An 18,585-nucleotide genomic window follows, 5' to 3' on the forward strand; every position below is an offset into this window, starting at 1 on the left:
CTGGGGGCCCCCCCCCCTCCCCCCCCCCCCCAGTGCACAAATTTTTGTGCACCGGGCCTCTAGTATATATATATAAAAAGATTCTTTTATTGCCTGCTATTTTGCTGTCCAAGTCCTACTACAGGTCGTAATGTCATCCAACCAAGAAAACACAGTCTCGGCTTTGAGTTAAAGCCTGTTGTGGGCTTGAATCTAATCAACTGTAGTTCATTCAGGCTGATTCCCTGTTATTTCAAATAGTGAGTGTGTAGGGATAGTCATTTATATTCCTGAGAGAGTACCTTTAAATTATATGTGAGGAGCACATTCTTACTTGGAAGCAGGTAGCATCGATGCATTATATATTCAATATAAGAGCAGACGGTTCTTTCAAATAACTGAAAATGTGAGACACTTCCAGTTACTACAGTTGGAGAGACAGATTCTGTGTCTACCTGTGTAAGGAACACATGCTTATACAAACTCATATCCAACACCACAATGTGCGCTATTCTGCCATCATTCTATTACAGATACGTGTGATAACATCAGGTGTTTTGTTTGTTTCATGAGTCATGTTACTGTTTACAATTCTTTATATTAATACAATTTTAATAAAATTTTTCCTAGTTGTATCCCCTGATTTACACCAGGCTATTTCAAAGCAAACCATATTATTTTTTTATGAAATGAGAGGAAAAATAAGAATATAAATTATATTGAAAGCATTACATTTGATAGGAGCACTGGGGCCAACAGAAGCATGTCTTACTTTAAGGACTAATGACAATGTATTCAGATTCCAGTATACAATGAAACAGCAAGTATTTAAGCGTTTACTTAGATGTAAGTATTTATTTAGATTTAGTTCTTATCTACAGAGCATTTTGTTTCCCTGTTTACTTTTTTAGTAAAATTCCACTGCAATTTACATTTCCAAATTCCAAATTCTCTTCTGAGCTACGTAGAGGCCTGAAGGCAATGAGGTGGAAGGCGAGGTTTAATTGTTGAGACAAAAAAAAATTCCCTAATCACAGAAAGTCACTGGATTTTCTCTCAACCACACAGCTCACTAGATAAACAGTTCAGTTCCCAGCTTCTTCTGGCTAGATCCATTTTACAGAACATGTTAGCATATGAAGCAGCTAACCTTTGGCATGGCCAGTTTTGTCTGTCCTTCACTAGCAGTAGCAATATATATATATATACACACACACAGACACACACACACACACACACACAATGGCAGACATGTGTACCAGTAGCAATATATATATATACATATACACACACACACACACATACACACACACGCACGCACACACACACACACACACACACACACAATGGCAGACATGTGTGTAAGAAAGCCCAGCTCTCTGCTTAACGCTATTTCAGTTTGGAGGCTCCAACCAATCAGAACATTTCCCCCAAGTGTTCAAATCACACGTCTAAAGCACAGGATGAAAACCAAGGCCCATTATCTGGTGAATGATTTTTTTTTTTTTGGATAAGAAATATAAAAGTTGGTTTAAAAAAGCTAACAAGGAAAAGTTATCTTGGAGAAAAAAATAAACAATAATTTAAACAAAGAAGTACTCTTTAAGGGCCAGTAACACTATACTTTGATCTTGAAGAATCAAAACCTACCTCCAACAAATACACAATCTATCTCCTTAGTCTATCATCACAGTGAACCAGGCAAACAGATCAAAATCAGAAAGCAAACAGGCTGAGCTCTCTCCCCCACTTCTCTGCCTGGAGGTACCCAGAGAGGGTGGGGCAATGACAAGGATCTCATGCTCTGGACTGTGGCTTGTGTGTTTCCCGTGAATAAGGAAAAGATCATGGTTCTGAATCACAAGGGTGACAGGGTGAGGAGAGAAAAGCCAAGACACCAAAGGAAACGTGCCAAGTGGGAAATTGTTCATCACTTTCCAGATATTAACTCCTAAGCAGTGAAGGTCACTCGCCTGATTCCTGAGGCAACAACAGAGCCGAGGCAGGCTGAGACTAGCTTCCTGTGGGACCAGCTAACTCATCACAGAGACAAGTTATGGGTCATATGCTTCCAGGAACAAGACACTGGAGCATGTCATCTGATGTACATCAGACCACTAAGTACTTTCTTATACTAATATTCATGCATTCTCTCGGCATACATTTTCTGAGTGCCTCCTATGTGCGAGGCTGGTATCATACACCAGGAATCCAATACATGATAAGACTACAGTCCCTTTCGCAAAGAGTTCATGGCACCGTGAAAGAGAGAAAGTCAGTGGGAAATCCCAGTATCACATGAAAACACTTAGTTATTTTCAGTTAGCTGAACTCTGTTTAGGCCTGATGCCCACTCCTAGTCTATAAACTCCTTTCTAAAGCCTTGTAGGGTAGCAACAAAGTAGGCATTGGTGAAGGGGACAGGTCAAGGCTGAGAACGAGACAGAAGTCAGCTGCTATACTCAGAAATGTCACCCATCTTTTCTGAGAAATGAAAAAAAAATAAGGGAACTACTTCTTTGTCCTCGGGTATTTGACCAACATTCTATAGACCAGTATTTCTCAAACTGGTGTTCTTGTCTACCAGAAATCTACAGACAAAATCTTTGAGTTCTGGGACAATTAAAACATTTTGTTTTCACTTTGATAATCAAAACTGCTGATATTGAGGTAAGCATATTTTAGATAATCTCATGACATTTATGACTGAACACTGCCATGTGACTTTGGCTCCCATGTTTGCATTTATAAGACAGCTGCTGCCAAGTGATCAGAGATTAACTTCAAAGCGTCAGGGCCAGGCCCTTAGGTCTGTGGCAAGGCCTTAATGGTAACTATGATAACAAGCACCCTTGTCTACTATTCATGCACAATTCTTTACCAACTGAAAACACAAACTTTTCTTTTGTAGCATTAATTTGCATAATGACGATGCTGAAGTAAGGCTAAGTAATGTATCTCTAAGTTGCCATAGGCTAAAGAGAAAACAAAATAGATGGGTTTGAAAAGTAAATGAGGTATTTATACTAAATAAAGCATAAAAGATGTCGCAATTCATTCTAAGAACAAATGTTTTACGATAGTTTACAAATAGAAAAGTGGCAGTAAGATCATCACAGAGTACATTTAAGGACCTATGTTCTCTTCGGCATTGTATTTAGGGGCGCACTATTGAATGAATTTGCTCATCAAAACAATGAATCGGCAGACAAAATTTATGCTATTTGTTAAGAAGGAAAAATGGTGACCACGATAATGCCACAGATGCCTGTGATGGGCCATTAGATGCAAAATCACAACAATCAAGTCAAACACAACTGAAACGAAAAGCCCAAATGTATCTTTCCCCTGACAATGGTCCCAACGTTGGTGATTTGGTCTCTGAGAAACCAAGTCTTCTCATTAGTTCAAGTGTGATTGATTTTTAAGTTTTTACTTAATTTATATGTCTCTTGGTTTTATAGTTTATAAAAGTACAGAGATAAAAAGGTTATGCATATTTTATATTTGTACAAATTTATGTTTTAATAAAATAAAAGTGGTTAAAGTCTACATTGTTGATCTGCCATATTTCTTTTCCTTATAGAGTGAGAAATGACAGATTTGGCTCCTAACAAATTTCCATGAGTTCACTCAGTGTCTGAAATAAACTAATAGGTTTGAGAAATATTGTTAAAGATACGATGACTCTTAGTAGGGGGACATTGGAAAGTTACATTAATATATTTATCCAGTTTTATCTTATATTGCATAGAGTTATGAGGACTCTGGCAGTCCTCTAATTTCTTTCTTTACTGCCTTCACCTTCAAGCCACTTCCGTGGCTTATAATGAGGATTAAGGTTATATTCAAATAACAGCTTATCATGTGAGCTACTCTGCATGGCTGTTGCTCCTCTCTGTGCCCTCTGGGGTACATCTCAGCACTTCCTCCATCACACTTTCCCACAGGGCCAGGCAGCTAGAACTTAAGTTCCTTTTGAAACATGAGTTTCTTGAGGGCAAAGCCCTTCCTTCCTCCTTTGCTTTTGTGTTCCCCAAGTGCCTACCACGGGGCTGTGCGCACAGCAGTGCTCAGTAAAATGCAAGCCAGGCACTGGATCAGTGAACCCCCAAAGGACAGACTCGGCTCCGAACAAATCTCCCTGAGTCCACTCAGTGTTTGCAAGAAACTATCTTGCCATCATTTTGTTGTTGTTGTTGTGGCAGAGAAAAAGACGATCAGGAAGCAGACCTCAGGTTATTAACTCAAACAGAACCCCCCGAGGGAAGGGCAAAGACAGGCAAAGGAGCAATCCCTTCTACAGAAAACTCGCAACGGCGGTATGAGGCTCAGCTGTCTAGTGAGAACCTCAGGAGAAAGTCGCTGGCTGCTGCTGCCTCTCCGATGCCCATAATAATTAGCCTTCTGCAACCACTTCCTCCAGCCCAGAGGATCACCCCAGAGGAGGAACCCTGGCAGAAGATCATTTGAGGACAATCAACATAGTCTCAAGACCGGAATTCCCACAGAAAATACTCCCACCGGAACCAGCCAACATTTTGTTGAAGTTGAAGAAGGGCACATGATCAGAAACGACCAGAAGCAGCAACGCGTCTAAACCACAGAGCTCCGGGTTGCAGACTCTGCAGCACACATGGTTCCTGCAGACCCAGCTCAGGAACACCTTCAAAAATACACGGGTTTTTAAAAACTCCCCGAGGGCAGTTTTAGAGAAATCCCCAGGACTTCTCTAGCGGGGGATGCCAAGGAAGGAAAGTGAGCACCGATCATTTACCCACACTCTTTGCTGCAGTCACAGGGTCCAGTCTGCCTTGTATGGAGCCGAGCAGTGACAGGACCAGCTTTCCTTTCTCCGTCCTATTACAGAGGTTAGATTTGGAAATGCTGGTCCATTACGGTCACAGGATACTTACAGACACACAGAAGTGACATTAACCAGCCATATGTTTGGGGGAAAATATTTGTTGTAAATGGATATGAATCAGTTCCTTGATAAGAATGTAAAGAGTTACTTGGAACTATTGGACAAGGAAACTAAGAAAACAATGCATTTACAATTGCATCAAAGAATACCTAGGAATGGCCCAGCTGGCGTGGATCAGTGGTTGAGCACTGACCTATGAACCAGGAGGTCATGGTTTGATTCCCGGTCAGGGCACATGCCCGGTTGCGAGCTCGATCCCCAGTGTGGGACATGCAGGAGGCAGCAGATCAATGATTCTCTCTCATCACTGATGTTGCTATCTCTCTTTCCTTCTCCCTGCCTCTCTGAAATCAATAAAAAATATATTTTAAAAATACCTAGGAATAAATTTAACCAAGGATGTAAAAGACCAGTACTTGAAAAATTAGAAGACTATAAAGAAAGAAATTGAAGATACAAATAAATGGAAGCAAACACTGTGCTCATAGATGGGAAGAATTAACGTCATTAAAATGTCTACACTACCCAAAGCAATCTATAGATTGACTGCAATCCTTATCAAAATACCAATGGCATTTTTCACAGAACTAGACCAAATGATCCAAAAATTTATATGGAACCACAAAAGACCCCAAATAGCCATATCAATCTTGAGAAAGAAGAACAGAGTTGGAGGTATCACATTACCTGATATCAAACTATACCACAAGGCCATTGTAATCAAAACAGCACAGTACTGGCATAAAAACAGACATACTGATCAATGGAATAGAATAGAGAGACCACGCCTATATGGTCAATTAATATATGACAAAGGAGGCGAGAATATATAGTGGGGTAAAATAAATCTAGTCAATAAATGATGTTGGGAAAATTGGACAGATACATGCAAAAAATGGAACTAGACTATCTTCATTTTTAGAAATATTGTTGAAAGTATTACATACATCCTCTTTTTTTCCCCACTGACCCCTTTTAGCCAGCCCCAGCTCCCTGCCCTAGGCCTTTACCATCCTATTGTCTGTGTCCATGGGTTATGTATATATGCATACAAATTCTTTGGCTGATCTCTTGCCACCCACCCACCTCCCCCTGCCTCCTCTCCTTCTTACACCATATACAAGAATAAACTAAAAATGCATTAAAGACTTGAATGCAAGACTCAAAACCATAAAACTCCTATAAGGAAGCATAGGCAGAAAAATCTCAGACCTTTCTCATAGCAATATTTTTCTGATACATCTTCTTGGGCCAGAGAAACAAAAGAAAAAATAAACAAATGGGACTATATCAAACTAAAAAGCTTTTGCACAGTGAAGGAAACCATCAAAAAAACAAAAAGACAACCCACTGAATGGAAAAACATATTTGCCAGTGATACATCCAAAAACGGGTTAATATCCAAAATTTATAAAGAACTCATACAACTCAACAATCAAAAACCTAAACCATCCAATCGAAAAATGGACAAAGGAGCTGAACAGACACTTCTCCAAAGAGGATATAGTGATGGCCAACAGGCCTATGAAAAAATGCTCAATGTCACTAATCATCAGAGAAATGCTAATTTAAAACACAATGAGATATCACCTCACACCCATAAGAATGGCTATCATCAATAAATCAACAAACAAGTGCTGCTGAGGACGTGGAGAAAGGGAAACCTTGTGCACTGTTGGGAACGCAGACTGGGGCAGCCCCTACAGAAAACAGTATGGAGGGTCCCCAAACAATTAAAAATGGAACTGCCTCATCACTCAATGATTCTACTTTTGGGTATATACAGGGTGTGGCAAAAGTAGGTTTACAGTTAAAATAATTAATAGATAATACAAGAATAAACCGCATACTCACAACTGTAACCCTACTTTTGCCACACCTTGTATATCTAGAGAAACCCCAAACAGTCATTCGAACGAATATACTATGTGTTCAGTTCCTTGATAAGAATGTAAAGAGTTACTTAGAACTATTGGACAAGGAAACTAAGAAAACAATGCATTTACAATTGCATCAAAGAATACCTAGGAATGGCCCAGCTGGCATGGATCAGTTCCATTATTTACAATAGCCAAGTTATGAAAGCAATCCAGGTGCCCATCAACAGACACATGCATCAAGAGGTGGTACGTACATATACACAATGGAATAGTATTCAGCCATAGAAAAGAATAAAATCTTCTCATTTGTGACAGCATGGATGGACCTAGAGGGTATTATGCTAAGTGAAGTCAGTCAGTCAGAGGAAGACAAATATCATACAATTTCACATATACGTGGAATCTAAAGAACAAAATGAGCAAATAAACAAAATAGAAAGAAACTCATAGACACAGAGAGCAGACCGATGGTTGCTGGAGGGGAGGGAGGTTGGGGGGATGCGTGAAAAAGATGAAGGGATTAAGAAGTACAGATTGGTAGTTGCAAAATAGTCACGGGATGTAAAGTACAGCATAGGGAATATAATCAATAATGTTGTAATAACTCTGTACCGTGCCAGGTGGGTACTGAAAATATTGGGGGGAAACACTTTGTAAAGTAGGTGATTGTCGAACCACTAGGCTGGACACGGGAAGCACTAATTGTAAACAATAATTAAAAAATAAAATTGAAACATAGAGTTACTTAACTCTCTTTGCTGGCTTCCTCATTTTGAAATAAACATAATTATAGTGCGTGCCTCAAAGGGTTGTTTGTGGGAAGGATTAAATGAATGAATGAAACTAAAATACTTAGCATGGAACCTATTTCGTGGTGGCACTGAATAATTTTTAGCTATTGTGTATATCATTAGGTAGGCCTCATAATTATTTATTCATTTTTCAATAGCTGTAAGATTTATTGAAAACAGGACCAAATTAGAAGTCTTGGGACGGACTCCTTTTCCTGTTTCTGCAGGTTGCTTTAACCATGCTGTTTGTCTTGGTTCATTCCACAAATATTCGTTGAGTACTTTTATGATAAGCAGTCGACAAAATGATGGGCTCCCTATAAAACTGAAATAACTCTGTGAGTACCAAAGAGTTAACAAATATGAAGGTTTTACATTTCTCATCATTCAATAGCTAGTGGGGAACATTATCAATGAAGAAGAGCCCGTTTGAGCTCTGAAAGTGGAGTTTAGTTATTACACACGAGAATCTGGTTATAAGACACTTTACCTAAGGCATTCCAAGAGCTTGAACCTAAGTCCATTGTGATTCTGAGGAATGAGTATCAAGGATATACTAGAACGTATAACTAGAGAATTTTATTTTCATATGAATTATACTATTTTATTATGTATTTGATAACAGGTGGTTTAATGAAAATATACTGAGGAATTGGAACTGTTTTATCTCCTGTAATTTTATTTTAAAATAACTATATATATTAAAAAACAAACAAACAAATTAGGTAATATGAAGCAATTAGGATGAGCAAGCCAGTAAAAAGCATGTAAAGGGACAGATAAGGATATGGCAGTGCTTTCTAAACAGGAATGAAAAATGTCAAGGCAAGGACAAAAAACCTCGAAGTACCAATTTCCAGAAAAGAATACCATAAAAACTAGTGGTTTCCCACATTTTGGTAATCATTGTTTAGAAGACTTAAAAAAAAATCCACCCAGAACAGAAAGAAAAACATAAAATGCTTTGGAAAACCAAGACAAGAAATGCTGAGTTCTTAAATAAACAAGAAAATTTTATTGTAAGACATGAAAGGGTTCAATACACGAAAAAATGTTATGGTTGAAGAAGAGAAAATAGAAAAGTATATTTTAATTGTATCCAAAGTAAATATAAAAAACAATCCCTGTGAAAATCCCAATGTATTATTTTAAATATGTTTTCATTGCTTTTTAGAGAGAGAGGAAGGAGAGGGAGAGAAACATCAACTGGTTGCCTCTCGCATGCACCCCTACCAGGGATCAAGCCTGCAACCAGAGTATGTGCCCTGATGGGTAATCGAACCTACGACCTTTCGGTCCACAGGACAATGCTCAACCAACTGAGCCACACTGGCCAGGGCTAACTCTCTATGTATTTTAAAAGTTGAGAACATTATTCAAAAGTTCATCTCAATATGCAAAATGATGCTGCCCAGTCAAGATGGCAGTACTGGCAGGTGCATGCTCACATCCTCCCACCACCACCTCAAAGGTACAGCTAGACTACAGAACCACCATGCTCCAGAATCGCCTGAGGCCCAGCGAGCAGAAGTCCTATAGCTGAGGATGTGGATGGAGAGGCAGCCACTTCGAGGCTGATGCATGCAGGCTGGTCCCACACCCACGTGTGGGGGATAAAAATCGGGAGGGATGTCTCGGCCGAGGAGGTCCCCCCTGGAGAGCAAAGGGCCCCGGCCCCACACCAGGCCCCCCAGCCCAGGGTTCAAGTGCTGGGAAGAAAAGGTCCTCTAACTTCTGGCTGTGGAAATCAGCAGGGATTGTGACTGAGTGAGATGCGGGGAGTGGGGGCGGGGGGAGGTCTTCTGGAGTCTCAGGCAGTTCCTCTTAAAGGGCCTGCCCAGGGACTTACTCGGACCTGCTCCCTCTGAGTCCTATGAGGATTAAAAAGATGAGTAAGACGCTGACCTTGATTTCATGTAGCTTGCACTTGATTTGGAATGTAAATACGTAAGAATCAATATGTTAGGGCCGTGGTCGGCAAACTGCAGCTTGCGAGCCACATGCGGCTCTTTGGCCCCTTGAGTGTGGCTCTTCCTAAGCCTTAGGAGTGCCCTAATTAAGTTAATCACAGTGTACCTACCTATATAGTTTAAGTTTAAAAAATTTGGCTCTCAAAAGAAATTTCAATCATTGTACTGTTGATATTTGGCTCTGTTGACTAATGAGTTTGCCGACCACTGTGTTAAGGGGAAAAACAAGATATTTTAAAACACTTTAAGCACAGATGGTATACTATTAAGCCATTTCTATGATAAATGACCAAAGTCAGATACATAAGGCACCTGATTTTTAATATAATGACACGCTTATGAGCCTGCGAGAATGTTTTCAGTAAAATGTGTCCCAAGGAACTGATAGTAATAACTAATTAACTAATCCAATGGGACACATTCATAGTATCCATCTGTATGTGGGACGATGTGTATGAACAAGGAGGTTTTAATTTTAGGTTAATTTTTCTGTAGGCAGTTTCCATGACTATTTAAATCCACCCAGAGAGACAAAAAATACATTATTAACATAGAGGGGATGCATACTTCGTTTGCTTTGTAAGAAATGCCTCTGATTCACTAATAAGTTCTCACTTTATCTAAACATACATGTAAACAGCAGATTCCATTAGAAACTATTTTGTGCTATCATAGTGACCGTGCATTCTGGGATGGCTTTTTACTCTTTCGCGTTTGGGGGGAAACATTGAGGCTCGACTCTACACTGGTATTTTCCTTTGGCCCACCCAGAGCTACTGAAGAAAGATGGCGTTTTGCAGAACTGTTTTCGTCATAAGAGCAACAATACAGCAAAAATCAATAGTGGTACAGACATGCCTAACACATGGCTACTCCTCATGCTGGAAAACGGTGTGCAGATCCCGACTGAACTAGCTGTTAGCAAGAAAACGCAAGGCTCTGTGGCCCAGAATCTGCAATATCTCTCATTGGACAACTGAGGAGCTCATTTCTCAGTCTTATTAACTAGGCCTTCTTACGCAAGACTCTCTGGTGCACCATGAATTACTGCGTGGGTGCCACAGTAAACAAATGTACAGAATGGTAACGTGCATGGTTTGGTGACTTTGGTGGGATTTAGAGCAGCATGCGTGTCAGGCTGGGGAAAGTACTCAGACTTGATTAGAGGTCAACTAATGGGAAACTGGGATTTCTGTGTAAGCAACCGCTGCAGTGTCAGACTTGACCTTTAGAAGGTGACGACAAGCTTAGAGACGTGACAGACTGGCGGGGTGGGTGGGGAGGGTGAAATGGGTGGAGTCTAAAGGTACAAACTCCAGGTAAAGGAAACAGGTGCTGGGACGTGACAGACAGCATGGTGACCTTCGTTCAGTGAGTTTCAACCTTTCCCAGCCAGCTCATGGCACATAAGCTTAGTACTGAAAGTCTGCGGCACACCAAGAAATCTATTTCTTGCCGATCTGACAAAATAAATCGGAATAATTGTAATGTATTCACAATGGACAGATATTGTTGTGCTGGCTTTTGCCACTTTTTAAAAAAAAGATCCTCTATCTATCTGTCTGTCTGTCTATCTATCTATCTATCTATCTATCTATCTATCTATCTTGGTTAATCCTCACCCGAGGATATTTTTCCATTGATTTTTAGAGAGAGTAGAAGGGAGAGGAAGAGACAGAAAGAAACATCGATGTGGAGAGACACATCGATTGGTTGCCTCCTGCACACACCCTGACCAGGGCCGGGGAACCTGCAACGGAGGTACATACCCTTGATCAGAATCGAACCCGGGACCCTTTAGCTCATGGGCCAATGCTCTATCCACTGAGCCAAACCGACTAGGGCTGTTGTCACTTTTTATTTGGCAATCTAAGGAAAAAGAGGTCAGTGCCCCTGGCTAAATAGTATTGCATGTTCTAAAAATTCTTGTGGCACACCGTTTGAAAATCGCTACTGCAGTTAATAATACTGTGTTGCATATTTGAAAGTTGCTAAGAGAGATCTTAACACTCTCATTACAAGAAAAAATTTTATTACTATATTTGGTGACAGATGTTAACTAGACTTATTTCGGTGACCATTTTACAGTACATGCAAATATCAAATCATTATGTTGGACACCTGAAACTAATATAATGTTGCAGGTCAAAAATACCTCAGGAAAAAATAGACAGACTGAGAACATCATAAGAAGGATATTTGGTAATTTATTTTCAAATAAACAAATATATATATATATGTATGTGTGTATATATATGTGAATATATATATATATTCACTATATGCAAAATGCTACTCTAGATATTTGAGCATAAGGAAGAGAAATAATGATTTGAATAACATTCCTATTTGTAAGGAGCTTAAAATGGAATTAAAAATAAAGCATAAAGGCTCAAAAGTCTAATTAAAGCACAAAAGTCATAGAACCAAAATAGTATGAAGGATAAGTTGATATATTACATGATTAAGTAGGCAATTAAGTGTCTAGACCACAGCTTATTAAACCTGGCAGCACCAATGAAATTATAGAGAGAGGTTTTAAAAAGTAAATGCTTGAGCTCTACCCCAGACCTCCTGAATGAAACTTCTGGGCAGGGTGTGGAAGACTAGGGGGAACAACTTCAGAGAAGGGAGGGGAGTTGGGGGCGATGAGACCTGGCACCTTGTACTTCATAAAGCTCCCAGATGATCCTGATGAACACAGGCTGGCACCCCAAGTAGAGAAGGACTTGAGGGTCCCTGCTGTGGGTCAGGATGGCACCCCAGGGCAGACCCATTTCTACCAGTGAATGTGGAGTGTAAACCCAAAGGGCTTGGAGTTCTGGCAGACTGTCCGCCTTAACTCCCACTTTTTCCATCTCCCCATGGACACTGAGAAAATCTAGCCTCGCTCCTGAGAGGGAGCGTACACAGGGAGGGTGCACCGCTCATGGAGGGGCGGATGGCATTGAGTTCCGAAGGCAAGGTCTTTCCTGCCCAATGCAGAAGAAGAGAAAAATCCTGCCAGGGAAAAGGAGCAGTATGTTTTCAGGAAAGTACAACCGGGCTTGAAGCCGGAGGCGTGGAAGGCCTGTTGAGAAGAAAGGGTTCGTGCAGGGGAATGTGGGGCTGTAGACGGTATCGGGTTCCCTCCTCGGGTTCCCTCCTCGGTTTGGCTGTGTTTTTATTATGGAAAAATTCGAATACCAAGTCTAGGGTTTTATGAATCTCAATTCAACAAGCTCTATGTTGTTTTTGTTTTCTCAAGCTACTCAAAAAGGTTCGTGTCTTGTTATTTTCATTATAATCTGCACATCTAGGGGGCATTCTTGGCTGTGAATTTTTGTGGGTGTTTTTTTTTTCATATTCTTTAAAGAAGGTTCTGGGTTCTTTAGTCAATTTTATTCCATCCTTGTACTTAACAGAGAAAAGCCAGGACTACAGTGACCTGGCGTTGACGACATAAAGTGTTCATGACCAGATGCCTCTGGACAGCATGCCAGAGAGAAAGAGTAACTTTCCAAGACAATGACCATTGTTCCTGAAGATTTAAAAGCTGGGGCGTATGCACCCTGCACCAAATGCCAATACTATGGTTACCTGAGTGAGTGGTTCCTGGTGAGATCAGGCTGACGTTCCTGCAGAATTTCAAAGATATTGGGTTGGCGCAGAAATGCAACGATCTTGTCATTATAAGCTGAAAATCAGAAAACAGGACAACATTTACAAACAACCTGCTATTCGTTTTGTGCATACGAATCCAAACTTTTTAAAAATCTGTTTTCCGGGTTAATATTCCTGGCACTCAAGCCACTACCAACACTTAAATTCCACGCTGTGTCTACGCTGTTATGAACATTGGACTTAGATCTATCCGGTGTGACTTTCTTTACCATTCATTACTCATTTGATGAGTCATATTTGTCATCAACTAGCAAGGTGAGATCACCAGGATTCTATCTATTGATCATTTCAAGCCACTGCTTATCAAAATCACTTCATAAGTAACTTTTAGAAATAGATAACTATCTTCTGATTACATATCAGCCATGCAGTGAGGTGAAGAGGCAGAACAAGTCCCCAAAATGCAACAGTCGCCAGCAACCGCTACTACCAAAATGCAGAGAACAAGCCATTCCTAGATGCCATCAAGCCACACATAGCTCTTTACCAAACCAACTATATCAACACCTACAACACAATCAGCAACATCAACTATCCGTTAAAAGAAAAATTTATCTTAGCCAAGGTTGCCTAATGCCCATAGAAATTTAAAAATAGTTACTTAAAATTTATTAAGGGCTTTTGTCATACCTCTTTTTATCAAGAAAACTAGTTTTTTTACTTAAGATGATTCATCTTGATTACATTTATTTATAATCAGAAATATAGGTATATTTAAATCACATAACTGAGTGAATTCTCAAATATCAGAAACCCTTAACAACTTATTTTTCTTTAACTTCAAGAATCTAATGCAATAGCTCTACTCAGAAAAGGCAGAGTGTGGCATTAAAAAATCTCCTCCTAGAGCCGTGGTCGGCAACCTGCGGCTCTCGAGCCACATGCGGCTCTTTGGCCCCTTGAGTGTGGTTCTTCCACAAAATACCACGTGCGGGCACGCACATACAGTGCGATTGAAACTTCGTGGCCCATGCACAGAAGTCGGGATTTTGTGGAAGAGCCACACTGAAGGGGCCAAAGAGCCGCACGTGGCTCGCGAGCCGCAGTTTGCCAAGCCGCGGTTTGCTGTCCACTGTCCTAGAGGATTGTACAAGACCGAAGTGCTTTGGGATTCAGATCAATTTCTTGGGGATGACACAGAGTTTCTGAGTCCAGGGCAAGAGCAGCGGGCGGACAAGGGGGCAGTGCTAGCACGGCATGCATGAGACAGGCTGGCGCAAGAAGCCGGGGTGGAGGTTTCTGGGAGGGGGTGCCATACCCACTGGAACCATGTCCTGGTACTGCGGCCTGCTGACGGTGTTGAACGTGCTGGACGGCCTGGGAAGGACGGGCGGCCCCGCGTGTCGCGAATCCTCTCCTACCTGCAGACACAAGCATCCCTTAGGCTCTGCACCGAGACCTCGCGTGCTCGCTATCAGCACCTGAGCCACGTTTTTCTTTTTGCTCTTTTTCTGGTTAATCCTCACCCGAGGATATTTTTCCATTATTTTTAGGGAGAGTAGAAGAGAGAGGGAAAGACAGAAAGAAATATTAATGTGAGAGAACATACTGATTGGTTGACTCCTATACAAGCCTCGACGAGGGCCCGGGCTAGGGGAGGAGCCTACAACCAAGGTACGTGCCCTCGACAGGAATCGAACCCAGGACCCTTTGGTCCGCAGGCCAATGCTCTATCTACTGAACCAAACCTGCTAGGGCGATGAGCATTGGTAGATACCAACTGATCAGAAGAGATGCCAGCGGGGGAGCTGGTTCGAGATTCCCAAAAGCTCTGCTTTAGTTGCTGAACTGAGTGGAGGGGCAGGACGTCCGGGTCCTGGAGAGGGGCAGGGGCAGTGACTGCTCACTGTATGGCACAGGGGTAGCTCCACACGCTCATGATGATGGGGCTGCAGGAGCTAAACAGCACACCTGCTCAGCAGGGGTGACTTCCGCCCGACAGAACCCAGACCTGCCACGGGACACGCGGAGAAAGGCCCATGCGGGACAAACACATCACACCGCGGCAGAGCCAGGGGGCACCCGCCTTCCCCGGTGGGTCAGGGGATCCTGCCTCCCAGAGGAGGGGCCTGGGCAGCCGCCTCCATGTGGGCTTCTGAGCCGGTGCATTATCTGCTCAGGAGCAATTCTGCTTGCCTATTAGAGCGCCCGGCCCAGCAGCTCTTTCTGGTTTGAACCTGCCACCCAGGGAGCTAATCATAGCAGGTGTGGAGGAGCCAAATGGGGCTGCCCTGACCTGAATTGGTTATGGGGCCTATTGTAGATACACACGCTCATTCATACCAGCAGACAAACAAAAAATATTCTGAAGAGGAAACGCCAACACTGCTTTCGCTCCGTGTTAGCGTCCCCCACCCCGATATCACAGGAGCCTTTTAAGACGACAGTGGAACAGTAGCGTTAAGATAATGAAAGGCAAAATAACACGCTGGATTTATACATCGGCACTTTTCAAACAGAGCTTCTCCTCTCACCCATTCAAATCTGCACAAGCCTTTTACCATCGGGCATCAGCGTGGGGTTTTTCTCAAGGCCCTGAAACTGGCAATGTCTCCCCACCCTGCACGGCTTGCTCATCCCCCGGGGATATTCCCACGGTCAGTGTGGAGCAGATGGCCCTCCTGAAAGCATTTCTCACTCGTGCTTGTTCATCTGTATTAGGCTTAGTTTCATCTGCTCTCTCCTTGATGAGAACACAGGACGCGAACATATGTTATGGACGCGTATCACTGAAACAAGCACCATGCAGCCACTGCAGGTGTGGGTCAGTATCACCCGGTGGATGGAAGAGATGCCGCCATCCCCTGACCTGCATGTTTGCTAATGGAGCAGAGGAGCAGGGCTGGGAAGCCCGTCCGTCCGTGTGACTGAACGGTTCTCACTCTGCCTCTCAGGAGCTACTGGCCTACGCGCAGCATGAATCCCTGCGACTCCACGGTCTGGGGGATTCCAGGGTGAACTGCGTCTCGTGTGTCAGTCCGACCTGCGTGTTTGCTAATGGAGCAGAGGAGCGGGGCTGGGAAGCCCGTCCGTCCATGTGACTGAACGGTTCTCTCGCTGCCTCTCGGGAGCTGCTGGCCCACGCGCGGCATAAATCCCCGCGACTCCGCGGTCTGGGGGGATTCCAGGGTGAACTGCGTCTCGTGTGTCAGTCACAGAGTTAGCGCTGCCGTCGCTCACAGACACATTCCCTCCTGTCCGGATGCTGCTGCTGCCACTTCCCAGGACAGCGGAGGTCCCCTCCACACCCCACCCCTCCTTCCTGCCCGGTGGCCAGCCCATGGGCGGCCCTGAGAGCTGAGCCTGTCGCTGCCTCAAGTGCACCTTCCGTCGCGGTGCCAGGACACGTGTCCCCTCAAAAAGGCTGAACAAGGCGGGCCCCAATGCTCCGTCTTTATGGGGTACCTCTCCCCACGGCTCAGTGTCCATCAAGGCAAAGAGCAATGGTCACTCAAATGTTAACGGGCACCTTAGGGCCCCTCTCAAACAACGGGCTACTTCTAGATCATGGAACTAGTCTAGATCCGTGGTCGGCAAACCACGGCTCGCGAGCCACAGGGGCACCTTAGGGCCCCTCTCCCACAACAGGCTACTTCTAGATCACGGAACTAGTCTAGATCCGTGGTCGGCAAACCACGGCTCGCGAGCCACATGCAGCTCTTTGGCCCTTTGAGTGTGGCCACGAAGTTTCAATCGCACTGTACCTACGCGCCCGCACGTGGTATTTTGTGGAAGAGCCACACTCAAGGGGCTGCAGTTTGCCGACCACTGGGCTAGATCATGGAAAGAAAATGTGAGTCCAGCTATTCATCTCACGGGCGCAGCCCTGAGCAGCGAGCAGTCAGCTCCGTGCGGTGAAGTCGAGATAAGATGGTGGCTCGAGTGCACTGGCCACGGGAGCGAGGCAGGCAGCGCCCTAACTGCCGTGCACGGGTCCAAAGGTGAGTGTTCTGCCTGTCAGATGAACGCTGTGTGCATCGCCCACTGCACCACAAAGGCTTATGGGAGAGCAAGGTAAAGATTTATTAGCTGCTCGTAAAGCATACATATTTCTGTGGCTGCCTCATCCTGCAGTAGATCATGTTTATATGAGCGTCTCCTGTACACTCCTCTGTGTCTGCACTTACAACCAGCACACACGCCGGACGCATGAGAGCCAGTGTGGAGAGGATGAGGGGGAATTCCAGAGTGGAATTTTGATGTCTCAAGTCCAGTTACTCACAGCACTCATAATTGTTTCTTATAATAGAAGCTACGGAGGTATATGGCTCGCAATCCAGTACTGAAAACAGGGTACGCACATCGGTGTGGAAGAGGCGTGCAGGAAAACAATCTGAATTAAATCTGTCGAAGGGAATTATTAGAAACAATGCATATGAAGTGAGGATATGTATCCAAAGCAGACGTCCATCCGTAGAAGGAGAAGAAATGTGACCTCCAGCATTCCTTTTCTTTATTTAAGCCTCTACAGAAAAGGAGAAGCAGGAAGGGGTGACTTCTGGTTTTGTTAGGCTATTAGGGAGCCCTCGTGTGGTCGCCAATGGTCCCTGCAAACTAGCCAAGTAGAGCCCAATAGAAATTTCAGTAATTCTTATTCCACCCATTTTCTCTGGGCACTTACAGTACATAAATCAACTCTCAAATACACTCAATCTTAAAGAATATTAGTGAGTGAGAATGCCACAACCCCACCGCCTTGGCCAGGGATCTCCACGGAATCCACCAAGCCTCACTTAAGAAACTCCCTTACATTTCACCCAAAGTTAGCCCACTACAAGTCACATTCCTTCCTTCCTGTGAAGCTGCCCTTAGGTGGGCAAAAGGGCTCATCATCCCCACTTTTTAATAAATATATATTTTATTGATTTCAGAGAGGAAGGGAGAGGGAGAGAGAGATGGAAATATCCATGATGAGAGAGAATTATGGATTGGCTGCCTCCTACACACCCAACACTGGGGATCGAGCCTGCAACCAGGGCATGTGCCCTGACCGGGAATTAAACCGTGACCTCCTGGTTCACAGGTCAACGTTCAACCACTGAGCCACACCAGTCAGGCTCATCATCCCCTCTTACGTATTTTATCACATTATGAATTCTCTCTCACCATCCTCTAAATGTAAGAAAACCTCTCGTTTCTTTCCTCTCCCCTCCTATAGGCTGCTTCTTATATTGGGCACGTGGGCTCCATGTGTCTCCAAAGAAGTCTTGTCAACATCCCAGCACTCCCCAGCCTCCACATGAGCATCTCTAAGTCAAACCAGGAAAGCGAGACAGGGAGGGGGAGCCACACATCACCCCCCTGGAGCACCCAGCAGCCCCAGTCGGGGGTCCCAGGGTCAGCAGCCCTGTCGGGGGTCCCGGGGTCAGCAGCCC

The 18,585-nt window shown here is 43.5% G+C and overlaps 1 protein-coding gene across 1 annotated transcript in view; it reads right to left on the minus strand.

Annotated features, from left to right (window-relative positions):
* Nucleotides 1-18,585, minus strand: part of HECW2 (HECT, C2 and WW domain containing E3 ubiquitin protein ligase 2) — a gene marked incomplete at its 3' end in the record, with an annotated part of 124,125 nt that overhangs the window by 5,063 nt on the left and 100,477 nt on the right. The window contains 4 exon segments of the mRNA XM_014545556.1: nucleotides 13,127-13,223; nucleotides 14,469-14,838; nucleotides 14,928-15,026; nucleotides 15,122-15,161. Of these exon segments, the coding sequence (XP_014401042.1) occupies nucleotides 13,127-13,223; nucleotides 14,469-14,838; nucleotides 14,928-15,026; nucleotides 15,122-15,161 (606 nt within the window).

The sequence above is a fragment of the Myotis brandtii genome, unplaced genomic scaffold, assembly GCF_000412655.1.
Source record: "Myotis brandtii unplaced genomic scaffold, ASM41265v1 scaffold412, whole genome shotgun sequence".
In the NCBI taxonomy this organism is placed as follows: domain Eukaryota; kingdom Metazoa; phylum Chordata; class Mammalia; order Chiroptera; family Vespertilionidae; genus Myotis; species Myotis brandtii.